At 42.9% G+C, this 18,202-nt stretch overlaps 2 protein-coding genes across 7 annotated transcripts in view; one reads left to right on the forward strand and one right to left on the reverse strand.

Annotated features, from left to right (window-relative positions):
• shank3a (SH3 and multiple ankyrin repeat domains 3a) overlaps positions 1-12,015 on the forward strand; it is a 150,712-nt gene extending 138,697 nt beyond the window's left edge. For 4 of the 6 annotated variants that reach the window (XM_047339979.1, XM_047339980.1, XM_035157511.2 and 1 more), the window contains 2 exons: positions 208-2,294; positions 6,954-12,015. In XM_047339979.1, the coding sequence (XP_047195935.1) occupies positions 208-2,294; positions 6,954-7,524 (2,658 nt within the window). In that variant the 3' untranslated portion in view covers positions 7,525-12,015. Of the gene's footprint in view, positions 1-207; positions 2,295-2,951; positions 2,999-5,733; positions 5,769-6,953 lie in introns of all 6 variants that reach the window. The other 2 variants (XM_047339982.1, XM_047339981.1) reach the window with 2 other exon arrangements.
• A 49-nt stretch (positions 12,016-12,064) lies between these two features.
• Positions 12,065-16,889, reverse strand: rabl2 (RAB, member of RAS oncogene family-like 2). Its single transcript, XM_035155809.2, has 8 exons — positions 16,238-16,889; positions 16,120-16,149; positions 15,164-15,243; positions 14,930-15,009; positions 14,476-14,587; positions 14,033-14,130; positions 13,741-13,824; positions 12,065-13,414 (listed from the first exon to the last, which is right to left on the reverse strand). The coding sequence occupies exons 1-8, from the start codon at positions 16,342-16,344 to the stop codon at positions 13,334-13,336; spliced, it is 672 nt and encodes a 223-aa protein (XP_035011700.1). The 5' UTR covers positions 16,345-16,889; the 3' UTR covers positions 12,065-13,333.
• Between the last annotated feature and the right edge of the window lie 1,313 nt (positions 16,890-18,202).

Here is an 18,202-nt window from a genome sequence, read left to right on the forward strand (position 1 = left end):
CCCCAAAATTTGCCCTTTACATTTACATCGGGTGCTGGTCCTCTCTACGGCCCTCTCTTTCATGCTAGGAGGGTGAGGTGAGGGGTATTCAGCTGCAATATGCAACTTCACCACTAGATCTCACTAAATCCTATACACTGAACCTTTAATCTTGAGTACTAAGGATCTTTTGACCTTTACATGTCTGGTTAATTTTTTTGACTGCAGGTGGAAGATGCACAAGAAAAAGCTAGTTTGGCCTTAGCTGCTGCCCACTCCCGAGACAGTTCACCCTCAGGACGACACCAACATACCCATGGGCACACACACACCAGCCGTGCAGACTACTACCAGCAGCAGCTGATGGCAGAGCGAGAACGTATGCGTGCCCAGGGAGAGATGATGTTTCAGGGTAAGGGCCCCTTTGCTGCAGCAATTGCTGGAGCAGTAAAAGATCGTGAGCGCCGCCTAGAAGAACGGAGGAAATCCACAGTCTTCCTTTCTGTTGGTACCATGGAGGGGGCATCTTCCACCAGCTGCGATGCCCCCTCTCTGACTCAGTCTCACTCCATCGATGAGCGATTGCTCACCAGAGAGCTGGGTCACCTGCCTCCCCCTGCCTTGGCCCTGAGCCCCTCACCTAGTGGGACCACTTTCATTCATCCGCTCACAGGAAAACCCCTGGACCCAAACTCACCACTGGCTCTTGCGCTGGCCGCAAGGGAGAGGGCACTGACCCAGTCCCCAACTAGCAGCCCAGAGCCTAGGACTAAACAGGAGCGGGTAGGCCAGGGCATAATATTCATTGACACTCAGACCAAAGAGTCTCCACATGAAGGGGCACCTACATCTCCCCCTTTCTCTCCCAAAAGCACCAAGGCAGCAGGGTATGGAGTTGGATCCTCCCCAGCATCAATTTTAGTTCACCAGCCCACTAAACAGTGGGCCCCATCACAGTCACCTGTATCGTTCCGACAGGAGATGGAGGCCAGAGTAGAGGAGAGAAAGGAGGAGAAGAGACTAGAGGATAAAAAAAGTATGTTGATCAGTATTATGGATACATCGCAGCAGAAGACAGCAGGACTAATTATGGTTCATGCCACCAGTAATGGCCAGGCTGTTGGGGTAGGCTCAGAACTAGAACAGACCCCTGCCCCAGCTTCAATTGAGCCCAGCAAATCTCCAAGTCCACGGGCTAAATCTCCCAGTCCCACAGTCTCCCAGCCCAAGGTCCTGCCTCAAACTCAGCGTCCTGCAAGTCCTGCCCAAGAGAAGAGTCTGGTTCAGGGAAGCTCCGAGGAGGATGTGGATCCGTACACAGTGACCCTGCCTCCGGTAATTTTGTCCTCAAGTGATGAGGAAACAAGAGAGGAGCTACGGAAGATTGGAGTCGTTCCACCACCAGATGAGTTTGCCAATGGGCTACTGGCACGGGCAAAGGAGACTCCAGTGTCCCCAGCTAAACCTGCCACCCCTCCCAAAGCCCCTGCAACACCAACATCCCAAACTCCCTCTACCCCAACAACCCCAACTGTGACCCCCACCCAGCCTCAGGCTCCCCAGCCCCCACCGCAACCCAGTGCAGCAGCTGTCTCAGGGAAGACCTCTGACCCTCGGGAGCCCCCACCGGTGGGCGAGTCTGGCTCTGCGGCCGACTCAGGCGTGGAGGAGGCTGACACGCGCAGCTCAAGTGACAGAGAGCGAGACCACCATCTCGAGACCACCAGCACCGTCTCCACAGTATCCAGCATGTCCACGTTGTCCTCAGAAAGCGGCGAGCCTGCCGACACTCACACCACGCACACCTCCTATGCCGAAGGGCAGACTTTTGTGCTCGACAAGCCGCCAGTGCCTCCTAAACCTCGACTCAAGTCCCAGATAGGTGGCAGTAAAGGCCCTGTCACCTTCAGGGACCCTCTGCTGAAGCAGAGCTCTGACAGCGAGCTGCTGTCACAGCAACAGGCTGCTGCCTTGGCTGCTGCTGCGGCAGGAGGAGCTGGGCTCCCCTCAGGTGGTTCAGCCTCAGTGACTGGACTAGCTCCTACCAAGCCGCGCTACCTCTTCCAGCGGAGGTCCAAGCTATGGGGGGACCCAGTGGAGCCCCGTGGGCCAGGCGTGGGGCTAGGTATTGGGAGTTTGGGCAATCTTGGTGGGCTCGGACTGGGGCTGGGTGCAGATGAGGGAGCAAAACCATCTGTTATAGGGGAGCTCAGTTCACGACTCCAGCAGCTAAATAAAGACACTAGGTCACTAGGAGAGGAACCACTGGGCGCATCACTTGACCCAGGGAGGAAGTCACCTGTGGCAGGTGCCAGGTAAGAACAAATCAAGTAAAATCTTCTGCAAAACTGTGTTTAACACTGAGTGACAGAACAAATGGTTGTCGACTGAAATTACTACATTACAATCAAAAAAAGCAGTTCAAGTGCCAAACCTCAGAGACAATGTTTTTTAATTCATTTAAATTTGAATACTTGTCAGACACTCAGTTAAATTTGTTCATTACCTAATGCCTACTTGCAATACAAGTTTATTTGATGAAAGATTGCAAACACAGAGGCTTTCAAAATTGTTTAAAAACAAACAATACAGAATACAAAGTATTGTTTGTCGGAAATTGTGTATAATTTCTCTGGAAAGGAAGATACCAAGAGGCCAAGTTAAAGCCATTGGCTTAAAGATTTATTTCTGTGCATGATGCCATTTTAGTCACATTTAAAATATGTGAATAATTATTGTGGGTCCATACTGTGATTATCAGTGATAATTAGAGGGCACCACAGGGCTTTGCAGACACAAATCCATTCTCTACCTTTTTGTTGACCATACAATATGTTGCAACATGAGTGATATAAAACACATGAGGCAAAGACTAACTTGTTTACGCAGTGACACCAGGGTTATCTGAAGTGTTTTTTTTATGTCTGTTAACCTTACCTGAAAATACAATCAAGTTGTTTATATTTCTGCAGATGTGAGGACACCGAAGAGAGTAAACCTTATGGTTATAGAAAATAGGGTAAACCAAAACCTCTTAAAATATATTTTTGTCCTAACCAGCCAACTAATCCCATTGAAAGAGAACAACCCTTTTATAAGTTTTGTTTGATTGATTTTCTTATAAATATTATTTGTTACCTTGTTTGCATCACGAGAGTCTGTCAGAATCTTTCAAAAGTAAAATTAGCGAGGAAGAAAAGGTTGTAGTGCCAGAATTACTGACTTTACTGATACGTTATACAGTAGTACTACAGTTGATGGCTCTGGTCCCAGATCTCATCTTCTTCTTGTTTCCATAGATACAGGTTTACCTCCTGTTAAATGACCTGTGTTGTTAAGTACATACAGTAGATAGTAGTAGTCAGAAAGTTTGTGTGTGGGTGTGTAGTAGATAATCTGTTGGTGCAAACAAGGTAACAGGGTTTGAAGTCATGCACTTCCTTAAAGCTTCTCCTCATCTCACACACACTCTCACTGTTGGATTTTAACCTTTGACCCTGCTTGTAGCTTCCCTTACAGTTTTCCCTTGACCTTTTCCTAGAGTCCTTGTTCAAATAACACATAATACATCCTTGTATCCACAGCTCTTTGTAGCCGTCACTGATATAGAAACTGTACTTTCCTTTTTTTTAATCACTCTCCCCACATCCCACAGTGATGTCAGTGATAAGCGCAAAGATTTAAGGATGTATTTTCACAAGTATTTGAACACGACTGAACTATAATGGTGTGTCATGTTAAAACCATCCCCGCACAATCTTGGCTATGTTAATGACAAGACGACCAGACAATGTCCCGACCTTGTCAGTAGTGCTGAGGTGCCACAGGGAGTAACTGTCAAATAAATGGAGTCTTCTGTTTTGATCTACTCTTTAGGATTTTTCTCAGGTGAACAATAACCTGCCTCAGCCCGGTTGTGTTTTTATGGATTGGTGGGTTGGTGGGGAGTAATAAACTGATGCTTGAGAATAAATATTTTTTGGGTTGTCTGTTGTAGTTTAATCAGCCATGAAATTGACATAAACTGATGTTAGTGCTAATGTTCTTTTTAGGAGAGATGTTGTGATTCATCTGTCTCCGTTTTAGCATGCAGCTATAAAAGAGCTCAGGAGTTTGTAAGTACTGTTCAGATGCAGTTCAGGTTGATTTTTGTTGCTTTGTACTCATCTCTGAATAATGTGTGGGAAGTTTTGCGTTCACTTGACTTCACTGCTGATCAAGACGAAGCTCAAAGAGACAGATAGACAAGCTAAGATTGTAGGTGGAGCTTTTGTCTGGAACTTCACAGACCTGAAACCAAAGTGCTTCACGTTTTTGTTTCCATCCAGCTGTCCACAAAATTACTTACATAGTTGTGTCAGAATAATTATTTTCTAGGACTGATCAAAAGAGAGCAACTAATTAATGGCCTTTCCTGCACTCGTCCATATTTTATAATTATCACTGTTGACCTCCACATGAGAAGACACATCAGTGTTATTTATTCAAAGCACTGGTTCTTTAAAAACAAGAACAAACATATGAGCTTTAACTTTTCATTGTTAATGACCTATAAGCATCTTTTACATTCCCTATGCATTGCTTCGGTGACCACAAATTAAACATGTACTGTAGCCATTATGTGACTCACTCATTGATTTGTACCACAACACCATCATGATCCCTGGATGGAGAAGGCGACCATGATATTAAATACAACATATCATGTAACACAGTTCTGACTGGACTCTTTCCAGAGATGGTGCAATCAAAATCATCCCCGCCATCCTCATTCTGACAGTTGATTGCCCTCGGCTGTGACTAAAATGAACATGCACACCATTATTTCTCTCACTCTCTCTCTATCTCTGCATTTTTGTCTGCTCACCTCCACTTCATCCCAGCACTCCTAATTGTAATGTTCTTCCATCACCTACTCCAAGCACGTCGTACCCCATTTAAACCCCTTCAGAAACCACATATGCTGCTGTATTTTGTCTCTCTTGTATCCACCTTGTTCACATGCTGTGTTTCATAGCTTTGGGTGGTTTAGAAACCTGTGGTTTTTGTTTTATTTCAGTTTTGCTCTTTGGTTTTCTGTTCTTCTCTGTTTATGTAATTTGCATAACTTTGTTTTTGTTTTTCGGTGATTGTGTTGAGGATGGCCATGGTTCCCTGACTGTTTATAATTTGATACTGTAGGTTACTTAAATCACACTAAAACAAAACAGAATATGTTGTTATTACTTTATGAGCCAATACGTATAGACACATACATATAAGGCAGCATATACAAAAGTAAATCCATAATTAGTACTTTGCAGTTCTTTAAGCCCACGTCATTTCAAAATATATTTCAAAAGCAACCACAAAAGTCAAGGGACATGTGCCCTCCTTTTATTTTAGTTTGTTTGTTTGTGTGTTTGTTTTCTTTGTGCAGTGGTTGATATGTGAATAGTTTGCGCATTTCTCTCTCATGTAGCCCAGTGGTCAGACCTGCCAGTGCTGAGGCCTACTCTGCTGTCTTTGTCATGCTGCAGCAACACCAGCACAAACACACATTTAAATATACACTGTATGTGCATACATGTTCTCACTGCCACACTCACACAGTCCCGCCTGTGCACATACACAAGACTTGTCACAGACAGCAGAGTCGGTTGAAGTCTGGTTGGAAGGCTGCGTCTCATGGAGTGATGCTAACATTCTCTCCCATTGCTCTCTCTCTGCTCACCTTGCATGCTCCGCCCTGCTGCTCTGATCTGATTGGTCTAGAACTGACTGTGCGCCCAGGAGGGCAGGACGACTGTGTAAGTGCGCATGGAGCTCATCTCATATCCGTCCGCTCCCTTGCAGTTTGATCATTTTTTCCAGCCTGTGCTCTGCCTACCTTTGTTCCATTACACTCTTTAGTTCAAAGCTCACCCCTGTCAAAAGTTTCAAACACAGTGGAGGGAAATCCTGCGCCAGCACCTGAACATCAGACACTTACTAACAAGCATGAATAAAACAGACACCATTGCACCAACTCTTTAGGGCCTCCCCTTTATGAGTCTCCCTGCCTGCGTCAAGCTAATCAAAACTTTTATGTTAGCCTAAACCTCTAATGCATCACGCTTCTCCTTTCTGACCATCCTTTCCCCCATAGTATGTAGTAGTAGTATACAGTATCCATAGTACTCTTTCACTTCTATTGTTTTTCAAAAGAGGGTTAGAAACTATAGATAAACCAGCATTTGTTGAGTCAGAGAGCAGAGTGGCTGTTGCTGCAGTATCAGTTCATATTAGTTCAGCCCTTTCTCTACATGCTGCAGGTGCTAATGAGATTTGTCAATGAGATTCTCTAAATGTAGACCCATGTATTGAAGTGAGTGTCAGCTGCTCGTCCAAGGTAAATAAGCAATTATGTAATTGAATTAAGCTTTGGAAAAGATTCTTCTCCGTGTGCCTCCACGTGTCCTTTAGCAGCAGCAGTTGAGTGTGTGTACTGTATATGTGTGTGCATGTGTTACTGTATTTGTATCACTTAGATAAGAATTTAGAGCAATTAATAGAAATCACGTCAGGCAGGCTACAGTGTTCCGTAACAGGCAGTAGGTTCCATTCAATTTATTACAGGACTGAGGATCGTGAAATACAATTTCATTCTCAAATGTTATCATTTATTTTCTTGTACAGTTCATGTGTAACTTGAAATCATGATGAGAGTCCAAAGTGATTTTTCATGACTAAGGAGTAAAAAGATTTGTATCCCGAGCTGGAAATATTCTCATAATGTTACTACCTACCAGTGAGTGTATCTTCCTGCTTTGATGTTGCTTTGATGTGAAACTACCTTGGTCTTTCTAACAGTCAGTAACCTTTAGCCTACAATAACTGATACGCACCGTCGTAGCTAAAGCTCTATCTTCTTTTCTTCTACCCTATTTTCATTTTCATCACTTTCATCTCCGTGGTTTTCCTGAATCCCTCTCTCTGTCTCTGTCTCCCGCCAGACTTTTCAGCAGCCTAGGCGAGCTCCACACCATTTCTCAAAGAAGTTACGGCACCACATTCACCATCCGCCCTGGTAGCCGTTACCCCGTCAGCCGACGCACCCTCAGCCCAGGTTCAGGCTCGCCTGATCGGGGCGACCCTCTTGGAAGATTTTCAGGCTACGGCCTGCCCCCCTCACCAACAACACCACCACAAACCATCCTCAAATCCTCCAGCCTCAGCCTGCCCCAGGAGCCTAAAGAGGTCCGCTTTGTCATGAGGAGCTCCAGCGCCCGTTCCCGCTCTCGCTCCCCTTCCCCGTCACCCTCCCATTCACCAGGGCTCGGGTCACCACTTTTAGCCCTGCGGCCCTTCCACCAAAAACCCCTCCACCTCTGGAACAAGTACGACGTCGGAGACTGGCTGGATAGCATCAACCTGGGTGAGCACAGAGCAGGGTTTCAGGAACACGAGATCGAAGGCTCTCATCTTCCAGCTCTGACCAAGGACGACTTTGCAGAACTGGGAGTGACACGAGTTGGACATCGCATGAACATTGAACGAGCACTAAAACTGCTGCTGGAGAGCTGACCCCTGCCTGGGGACAGAGCAACAGTTGGAGAGGAAGATTTGGATTGAACTGGGAAGATACAGAGCTAATGAAAAGACAGAAAAGAGAACAGATAATTACCGCTCCTCTTTTACTCTGGCTGCTTTTATTTTCTGCATCACTAATGTTTACTTGTGGTCCTTAGTGACACTTTTCCTTCCCATCCTGCATAAATACCCTGCACCTGGTGCTGCACTGAAGACGAGGAGTCAACACTCTACTCGGCCCTTTGTATCGGCCCACCTCCTCGCCCACAGCCAATCAGATCAGACTTCAAAATGGGCTCTGGTGTTTCTTTGACGAGGAGAATTACATGAGCTCCAATTTAACATTTGATTTGTGAAAGCTTCAGTTGGTCCCTGACTAACACCCACACTTTCTCTGTCCCTGTTCCCTCCTCTCCTTCTCTACCTCTATCCCGCCATCCACCAGGCCTCTGAAAGCCTTCGCAGTTTGAGTAAAGGAGGAGGAGGAAGAGATTTTGTTCCAAACACAGAGCTCAGTTGCCTTTCAAATAATTTCTACAGTGATGAACACGGGACTAAGGACGTAGTGTTGACACAGCTCTGACGAGGTGTGTCGTCTCTATAACCTGCTGTTGTTTTTAAACCGAAGACTTTCGAGCCCAGAGGTGGAGCTCCACCAAGTAAACCACGGGAGAAAACCCCTCCGCCTTGGTACCCAGACTGTGCTATCTATTATATTTGGAGAATGTTTAACCAACACTCGTGGCTTTTTTCATAATCAATTTTTTGGTTTTTCCAAAGGGAATATTATATATAGGTATTATATAATATGATATATATGTATCTAAATATAGCTTTCAGAAGAAAAGACAATGTTGCAAAGAGGAAATGTAATAAATTAATCTTCGCCTGTTTTTGGTTTTTAGTATAGAGGGCAAAGAGAAATCTTTAAATTTATTCCACCAATAGTTTACTCATTTCTACCAATTATATACATATATATAAATATATATATTTGAAAGAAAAAAGTATATAGATATGGAAATGAATTTTTTGTCATAGGTATACAATTTTCCTTATGGTCACCCTATCTTGAACCGTAGCATGACGAGTTGCATCATGGTCTTGAACAGAGAGTTTGTCGTTTGTTTTTATTTTTCTTACAGTCTTCCTTCATACTAAAGGGCATCCCGTAATGTGAGGCTGAGGCCGCAGGTGACACCCATCCCCACCGCCCCTTCTGCTACAGAGCTCACCAGCGTCTCGGATTTATCCAACTGATGAGCCAAGGAGTTTGAAAAAAAAAATGGGGGGGGCGCTCTTCATCTTATGCCTGTTAACCACTCAGGGATGGAAGTTTGGGGCACTAGCATGGAGAGGTTTTGACTCTTATCATCATTTCAAATTCTTACCTGTAAGGCAGTTTTAACACCACAGCATTCTGAAAAATGTTAGACGACTAGTAAAGAAATTTCCATCCCTGCAACCCCTGAGGATGCTTCTCAGACTGAGCTGCACAAGGTCTGAAAGCAGGTCAGGAAAAGGAAACATTGGGGTTTTCCTCATCATCTGCAGAGAGGAAATGACCGTGGACGTACTGCACGGCAGAAATCTTTTTAAGATTTCATTTTCCTAGATAAGGAAACCAGTTAAGTGTGTGAACCTGACCAAATTTATTATTTTCCTTTAAAATCGAACCAACAAAAAGTTGCCACACAAGGGCTTAAGTGACCTGGACGTACAGAATCTGAAAAGAGACGACTGGAAACGTGTCTGTAGCTCATCAGGCCCTGGGGATGGGAACACTTCTGTAAGGTCTTAAAGAAAATTCTGTATTTTTACAACCTGGCAGTGTCTTGCTACATCGCTGCTTCTCTGTATCTCTGCAATTTACTTCGTGAGTAAAATATTATCATTAACAGCAGCAGCCAGAACTTTTAACATAAGACCCAGGTTGTAAATGTAAAAAAAAACAACAAAGGAACAGAAACTGAATTTTCCTTTAACAATATAAAATCTATAATTGTACTCATGAGTAGCTTCTGCTGGCAGTGAGAAACAGTGAGTTTTATTCACGACAACAACAACAAAGCATTTTATCCATTTTCTCTATTACCACAAAACAACCTCCATACATCAGCAGGACGCCACGGCACTTCTTCGTGGCGATGAGTTGTGTACATTTCTCTTTTCTCTTCTTTTGAACAGTTTGTAAAAGCAGGTGGTGAATATAACGTGGTATCTGGGTTGTAGGAATAGCACTCACTGCCTCACTGTGACCTCACTGATTATTTTAATTTCTGACTCCAGTGTTTCGTCCGCAAACTCATTTGGACTTTTTTTTTGTTAAGGGTTCTTTGATTATTTTATTTTTTTTGTGTTGATTTGTTACCCTCAGACACTGGGGGTAGATTTTGTAGCGTGTGAAACATGATACTTAAATTTCTTCACTCATTTGAATTTTAGAGTGACAGAAAAAGAAAAAAAACTGATATCCTGTCCATTCTAAAACATACTTACACTTGTAAAAATGAACAAACTACAAATGTTTCTTCTTTTTTTTTTTTTTTAAAAGATCACAAGCAATGTATATATGATAGATTTCATATAAATTTTTGAAAAACAAAAAGTATATAGATCTATATATGAATGTTTGGCATATATGCATAGTTAACCACCTGTGGAAAAGGTGAGCAGATTTTATTCTTTCTATGAACTCTTGAACTTTTGAACTCTGAACTATGAACTAGGGGATGATTTGCACAAAACAAGGTGACAAGGTGCTAACATTAAAAGCCACCCCATCGTTCAAGCGCATGCGTGCATCTGGATTCCCTGAATCTGTGTGTGTGTGCGGTCGCTCCTCCTCAGCGTGTTTACAGCTGTGTGTATGTGTGCAGATGCATGTTTCCATTTTGTGTGTGTGTGAGAGTGTCGATGATGATACACATATGACAGTGAGAGAGTGCGTGGTTGATTACTAGGGTTTACATCACTGAAGTTAGTCCACTATAGCCTTACTGTGATACGATCAGAGATTCCCGGCAGTGGCTGTGTCACACAAACACACACACAGACAATAGGTACACACATATACAGAACAATGCACACACTCACCTTCGACTCCAGACTGAACATAATTGTTTTTCTTGTTTCGTTCTGAGCGGCATCTTCAGACGTGGACTGTCCTGCCCCAGAGGAAGGGAGAGGCAGAAAGAGAGGGAGCGCGATCACCCTGGGGATACTGAATGAACCCATTGTTAACATTTTCTACTGTAACTCACCTTGTAAGTGTGTAGCTGAAGCCTGCGCACAGTCACTGTTTTGTACGCCCATTCCCAGATGGCATTTGCGCTCCTTACCCTCCACTCTGTCTGGCAGCACTCCTTTTTCCTTTTTCAGACATTGGGTTTCTGAGTTTTTTGGCGATATGCTACATGAGGTGTTCCAGTGAGGAGGAAACGACACAAAGAAAAAAAATGTGCCAAAAAATAAACTTTTAACTGTATATTTGTCTTTGCTTTAGGACTATCTTAGTTACAGCATTCTTGAGCTGTTAGACTCAATAATATGGTGCCATCTCCTGGAAATCTTGAGAACTACAGACATTTGTGAGATCCTTCAGTATTTCCTGCAGGTGGAAATACAGTCATTGTTATTCTTTTGTGAAGATGCAGGATATATATGTATATGATATATTTATATATACACATGTATCCTGTGTGTATCTTACCTGTGAGCTTTGCATCGACATGGTTTCTATTTAACATTTGAGACAAAGTATCACAACTGCTTGATTTTACTGTGATGATGAAGGTTATTATCCGGCTTGGCTTACTGTTCCCCTATAAATACAAACAGATGACGTGTGCAGTCTGGACTCACACAGGCTGATGTGCTGAGGAGCAACAATGCTGTAGTGAATACCTGGTTGGGTTGTTGTGTAAGTTTACCAAATTCACAGATGCAAAATGAGCAGCGTGTAACAGACTTACACATCATTAGGTCAAATAAGTTCAGCGAGGGGGTTTATCTTTGTCTTATTTTCTAATCAACAAAGCACAATCTACATAGTGTAGGGGGAGCAGTTTTTAAAAACCCACTGGGCTCCGGTCACTCACCGGAACCAGTGATCTTATCATGAAAGGGGTTTTTTCTTTCATTGTTGGTTTTCTCCTTGTTTGCACTGTGAAGTTTAGAATGGTGGACGTATCGCTGCAACACCTCAGCCTTGTCTCACAGGGGTCACGTCCCCTTCTCGGCATCTGATGAGCAGGAAAATCATCAAACTATTCTCCAAGCGAGTGACACATACAGCATTACTGATACGATTTTAATACGCGAAAACCCAAGTTGAATCGCGAGCACGCAAGAAGCTACCTAGTAATACTCCGAGAAAGGGTGACAGTGAAGTCTGAGGCAAGATCTGAGATGTTGCCCAGGATATCTCCACCACAGAGATATATGTTTGTTATATTATGTAATAAATTTATAATTAAAACATGACCTGCGTCAAATTCTTGTCCCTGCTAATTTAGTGTTTCAGTATTCAAACAATGTTCCAGTGTGATTTATTGTAAATTTCACACAATACAGTCAAATACAAACAGAAAATATACATCCAGGGTTTCTGCGTATACGTAAACATGTAGAAATAATGGAATCGTGTGTTTCACCCTTCACAGATTATTCTGCCAGAAAACAGGTTTAAAACATCGTCATAGCAACGTTCCTGTTAATATGGATGAATGTGCAAACACCTCAAACTCATCACAAAAGACTCAACATTACACAAGGCTGCGACTTTTGTAAGAGTACGATTCAGTTGATGTCCACTCGTACACATTCTATCTATAAAGATGGATGAAGCGTGTTCACTCCCCCCCCCCCACTCTGCCAAAAGACATTCTCTACCAATTGTGAGAAAGTCTCAGCAGTCGATCATCACATTTCATCCTTTTTTTAAGTCAAGTTAAGACCTAAAATGACAGAAACCAGCTTGAGAAAAATGTTTTGACTTTTAGTTTGCTCCATGTCCCATTCCCTAACACGGAGGAGGCAGAATTTATGACTTATACAACAGCCAGCCACCAGGGGGGGGGGGATCGGTAAGCTCAGGCTTCACTTCTGTGGAGCCGTAATGTCGTCCATCTTTATAAACAGTCTGCTTTCACATCGAATGACTTGACAGTTGCATCTACAACGTGCTCTTGGAAATAGAACCGGGATCATATGTTTCTATGATACGATTAAAAACATTTGAAGGACACTGAAAAACAGACTTTACATAATAGAATGAAAGCAACAGACACGGCTCCCTGCTGACACTGCTCACAACACTACAGACAAACACGGAGAACAGCAGCAAATTCATAATCACACGTTCTCTTTGCAAGTTGGTTTTTCGATGCTTCACATTCACATTACACGACACAAAGTAATTGGTTTTCACGCTGAAACAAACATTAAGCTTCACTAAGGGATTTTCACCTGTTACAAAAGTAGATATTGTTTAAAAGTGACGATGTTAGAAATGGAGGCTAAAGGAACCTGCTCAACAAATCCTGATCATTCCACCAGGTGTGTTTCCTGTCAGTGGACAGATGGAGGACGGTGACTTCGAACCCGATGTCAGCCACGCTCCAGTAGTAGCAACAATTCAATAGTGATTAAAGCAGACCACCAAAATTACGTCAAGAGCGTCACAGAGAATCACAGCTCTCGGACATTTTCACTAAAATCATGGTCTATTTGCAGCATCGACTCCAGAGGAGGAGAAATAATCCAAGAGATGACGAGAGGAATTGTAAAGAGCTAAAATCTGTCAGACCAGCTCAGGACTCTCGGCTTTTAATCCATCTTCATCGGCTTCTGAATTCTCTTCCTTCTTCTCCAGGTCAAAGTTCTGTGGGATGAGGGAGAGAAACCGACATAAATACATGGTTTTGGTCCAAAACACAAAAGCAGATTATTGTTTGTATTTCATGAACAGAAAAGTCAATAGAAAAGTGAATTGTGTTGAGTTTAAAGAAGCCGGTTTTGAGGAAGAATATGAAAACATTCTATCGACAAAGAAACAATGGCGGATTAAATGATGGAGTTCCTCAGAGGAAGTATTACATAAAACAACATTTTTCTTTTTTATTCTTCAAACATCATTCAGTTAAAAGTACAGCAGCTGAAGTTGAGCACATGCCTGCTCAGGTTGTTTGAGTATTCAGAGACGTGTACCTCTAACTCTTGCATCACTTCATCCATGAAGTCGCTGGGGTTTTGCTTGTATTCCACCGCTCTCTTGATCGTCTCTCTGAACATCTGTTGTGACAGAAAACGATCAGGCAGCTAAGCGGTCTACAACATTGATGAGCTCACACTGAATTACAGGTTGAACTCATTTGACTCCGAGTTATAAAAGGAGAGTTGTGTGTGGTAGTAAAGTGACACAGCGTGAACCGTGAAACTACCGATGAGCCTGAACTCCTGGATCACTACCATTAATACTGCGGGAGAATAAAGTTCAAACCTTAACTACGTTCGTCCCGTCGGCCGCGGACACAAAGTAGAACGGGAGTCCTTGCTTCTTCCCGAAGCTGAAGCTTCTCTGTGTCACCTTCAAATCAGCTGCACACAAGAAAAAACACACGTCTTAACATCTGTTATTCTAGAGTCAACTTCGTGATTTAAAATAAATAGAGCAAAAATGAATAATGAACACAAATCAAAAAATAACATGTTGATTTGTCAGCAGGATTACGCAAAAACTACTGAACGGATTTCCACAGAACTTGGTGGAAGGATCGGCCCGGAAAGGATTATTTAAAGTCACAAATTTTCCCAAGGAATGGAATCTTGGTGGAATAAATCAGGCATATTTAGGGGACTAAATTACGTGTGTGTACTTTACTGCAGCTTGATTGATTTTAAGGGGCCTTGGTGGACGTGTATACGCTCCGCAACCGGACCCACCGTCGATTTTGTTGGCGACCACACAGCAGGGTATCTCCGGTCTGTACTCTCTCAGCTCCTTGTACCAGTTGGTCAAGTTCTTGTATGTGATCTTCCGTTGAACGTCAAAAACCTTAAACAAAAAGAATACAGAAGAGTTCAGCCCGAGTTCAGCTCAGGTCGACTGGTGCCAGCAGCCGTCTGACCAGCCCTTGTTGACTGTGTCCCTGTGAAAGTCCCCACCTTCATCGGAAATCCCATTATGTGACTATACCGAGTAACATTTGTGAGGTAAATGCTTCGAGGCCAGTCAAGTGCACAAACAACAAAATGTGCACTTACATGTATATTTTAAACACAGCCATCCATTGTATTCCTAACGTCTCTGATTACTAGAATTTGCTGTTCTCTGTTTACTTTCCTGTCAGTCCCTTGAGTGGGAAGCACCTGCCGTGAAGCCAGCAGTGAGTCTTACCATGATGCATGCGTGTGCTTTGTGGTAGTAAGAGGGATGCATGCTCTGGAACCTCTCCTGACCAGCTGTGTCCCAGAAATCTGTGGATCAAAAACAAAAGGTCAAAGACGTCTGTCCCTGCAGAAGCAGCTCAGAGTCTGACCCATGCTCCTAATGCTGCGGATTTAAGATAAGTGTCATTTGGCAGATATGATTTTTCTGTCACCGGTAGTAGATGCACAATATCATACATACCCACTGCTACTGTCTTGTTTCCTACAGTGGCTGTGTGTTTGTAGAGAGTCAGAGCGTAGGTTGACAGCTGCTGGGGACGACTGTGCAAAGAGTTAAGGATCTTGATCTCTCTTGTTGGAGACATGCTTGACCTTTAACGCCACGATGATGTGCAGACATTGATTGTGACAGCTTTGACCAAACAACTGATACAAACATTGTTACAGCTGATACGGTCATGTCAAGTCAGATTTATATTTATAGCCCGTTCTAAACAACAGGAACTGAACCACAGGGCTTTACTTTGACTTTACTTTCTCAGGAGATTGATCAAACAAACAGAGCCTGGTGTTGTTTTTAAGAATTATAATACAGAATGTTAAAATGCAGTATGGAATCAATTCATAGCAGAGTTGTCTCAGCTTTAAGTTTGACGTGGTAGACTGCTACATGTCTAAGATTGTGGTTTCAAGCTCTTGTGTCAATTTTTCATGCAACATGTTCAAAAACAATGTTGTCTCTGTTATATATCTATATATAAAATCCGAACACTCATATCTTATGAGAAGAATATCAGTTTTTGGAATCAAGCAGACGATTAAGAGTCTTACAGACCTGAACAGACTGTGGAACTGTCACACTGTTATAAAGTTGTATCTCTAAATAGGTCTCCCTGTGCAGTAAATGTTAAATGGAGTGATAATATCAATTGAACTTATGTATATGCTTTGTTGTTTCGTGATGTTTTTGTCAGTTTCTTTTGTCATTTGTGTGAAACAGTGCACGTCTTGGGACACAAGACAAAACTCATCAGAGCCTTCTGATAATAAATCTTATTATAAATCTCACAAACATGGGGAAGGAAGGCAACACGGGCCTGGGTGATGGAGAGAAACAATGTTCGAGAGAAAGTGTGTAGAGAAGAAAAACACAGTAACATGTACAGAAGAGGAGTTGAAAGGACAAATGAAGGATACTATTCATCCAAGAGAAACCTCTCCATCAGCCTAGAGGGAGATCAGAACACTGAAGTTACACAGGAAACAGATCATCCATCTGAAGGTAAAGGTCAAATCACAGCTCACCGACACTTACTTGGATTTCCCCACCGCGCTGTCCCCCAGACAGATGATCTTCACCTGCTCGTCCGCATCGTATTTCTTCTGGTCCAGTTCCGGGAGACTGTCCGCGTCCCCGGCCATGTTCCTCCTGTACCACAGCTCCCACTGTAACCACTGGATCAACAGGAGCTTCTCTGTCTGTCTTAGTCTCCTGAGCCGCGTCCTCCACGACGGGGCGCGTTAGCTGGTCTGTCCCCGGTTAGCTGAGCTGAGCGTCGGTTTGAAATCGGTCATCTCACCGGTTCGTGGGTTGTTACATCTACAAAACGTGACTCCAGCAGAAAAGTGAGGACATTACAGAGAAGTCCACTGGTCACATTTGTCTTTTTTTTTTCAAAGTGTCTCTTCGGCGCTGGACTGTTTCCGCCACAGAGCCGCTGGAGGAGGCTAACAGTTAGCTAAGCACCGCTAACTGGAATCTGTCGTTAACAAAGAGACATGATGTGAATATCTCCGAGTATTTTATATGTGCGACTCTTTTATAACCCGAGAGCAGTTTGTACCGCGTCCTCCGCTCGTCTGTGAATCCAGGAAGTCAAAGTTTGGAGATGAAGCTTCGAGTCTCCGACGGGGTTTCGTTCCTACGCAACGGGGACGCCTGAAGGACCACTCCACTGCGTGTGCTGCTGTCCTCACAAGTGCCTGTCAACAATCACACATTCAGAAGTTTTAATTTAATTTAATAGTAAATTATTTTAATTATTTTTTACATATAAAGCAGCTAGACAGCAATATTTGTAGAAACATTTCATAAGGAAAAATATATTTTTTAATTATCCTCTTATTTCCGGTTCACAAATCACCAGAAGAAATGTTTGCTCTGCTGTGTTGAAACTCAGAGATGGAGCCTATTACAGAATAATATGACATCAAAGTCAAAACCAAATAATGCATGTACACTAAACAGTTTTTAGTTGCACTGAATGACAGTGAGGTGTGGGGGGTCTGCAGAAGGGATGGAAACCCCCTCTGTGTGAGACACTGGGCCACAAACGTTGAATCAGTATTCTTGATTTATTCCCGTTGATGTTTCTCTGATAGTCAATTAAAATAACTCACAGTGGATGATATTAAAAATGGTGCCGACACTGATTTCTGTGACACCTCCATACTGATGAACATATAAGTCGTATCGTGTCAAAGCTGCTGCAAATAGAGTTCATGATTATTTCCCCTCTCTGTCATATAGAGAGCAGTTCTGGCAGCAATTACAGCTTTGAACCTGCACAGATTGAACTTTATCAGCTTTGCACATATGAACAGTGCAAATTTCCTCTTAATATGCTCGAGCTCTGTGAAGCTGATGAGCAGCAACATTCACGTCCTCACATTTAGCTTCATAATAATTCTATAATAATTGTATTTACTCGTGTTACATCGTCTTTCGGCCCTACGTTAGATGGAGCCTATTTGTGCTCAACGTTTGTGTTGAGTAGCTGATTGTCGAGGCTTGTGGCAAATCCATGGGTGTGTGGACTGAGACACATAAATTCTTCAAATCACCAAAAATGTATTTATTTTCATAAACTTATAACATCTTGTTGAAATAATTCAGTTGTTGCTGTTATGTAGAATTTTTTTATTTGCCAGATTAACGGCCTTTGCTTTAAAAACACAGGTGTAACATTGACAGCAGCCATTGTGCGTGTTGGCTCACTTTAAATGTATTAAACCTTAATTGATGTTATGATGAGTACTTAAGTAATTTGCTGCAGATATTGTCATGTAAACTATACAGTCATACTATACTCTGTATTATCTCTGCTTATGTTACCACACTATTATCTCTGCTTATGCATATCATGTGTGACAAGATGACCGCACCATGTGTGACCTGACATGATGTCCGTTGGTGACCTGCCTCATGCAGGCAGATTCATCGTGACTTTTATCACACTTTCTCTTTACACACACACACATATTTGCTTCTTAGATTAGA

This window comes from Hippoglossus stenolepis, chromosome 5 (genome assembly GCF_022539355.2).
Source record: "Hippoglossus stenolepis isolate QCI-W04-F060 chromosome 5, HSTE1.2, whole genome shotgun sequence".
NCBI lineage: Eukaryota > Metazoa > Chordata > Actinopteri > Pleuronectiformes > Pleuronectidae > Hippoglossus > Hippoglossus stenolepis.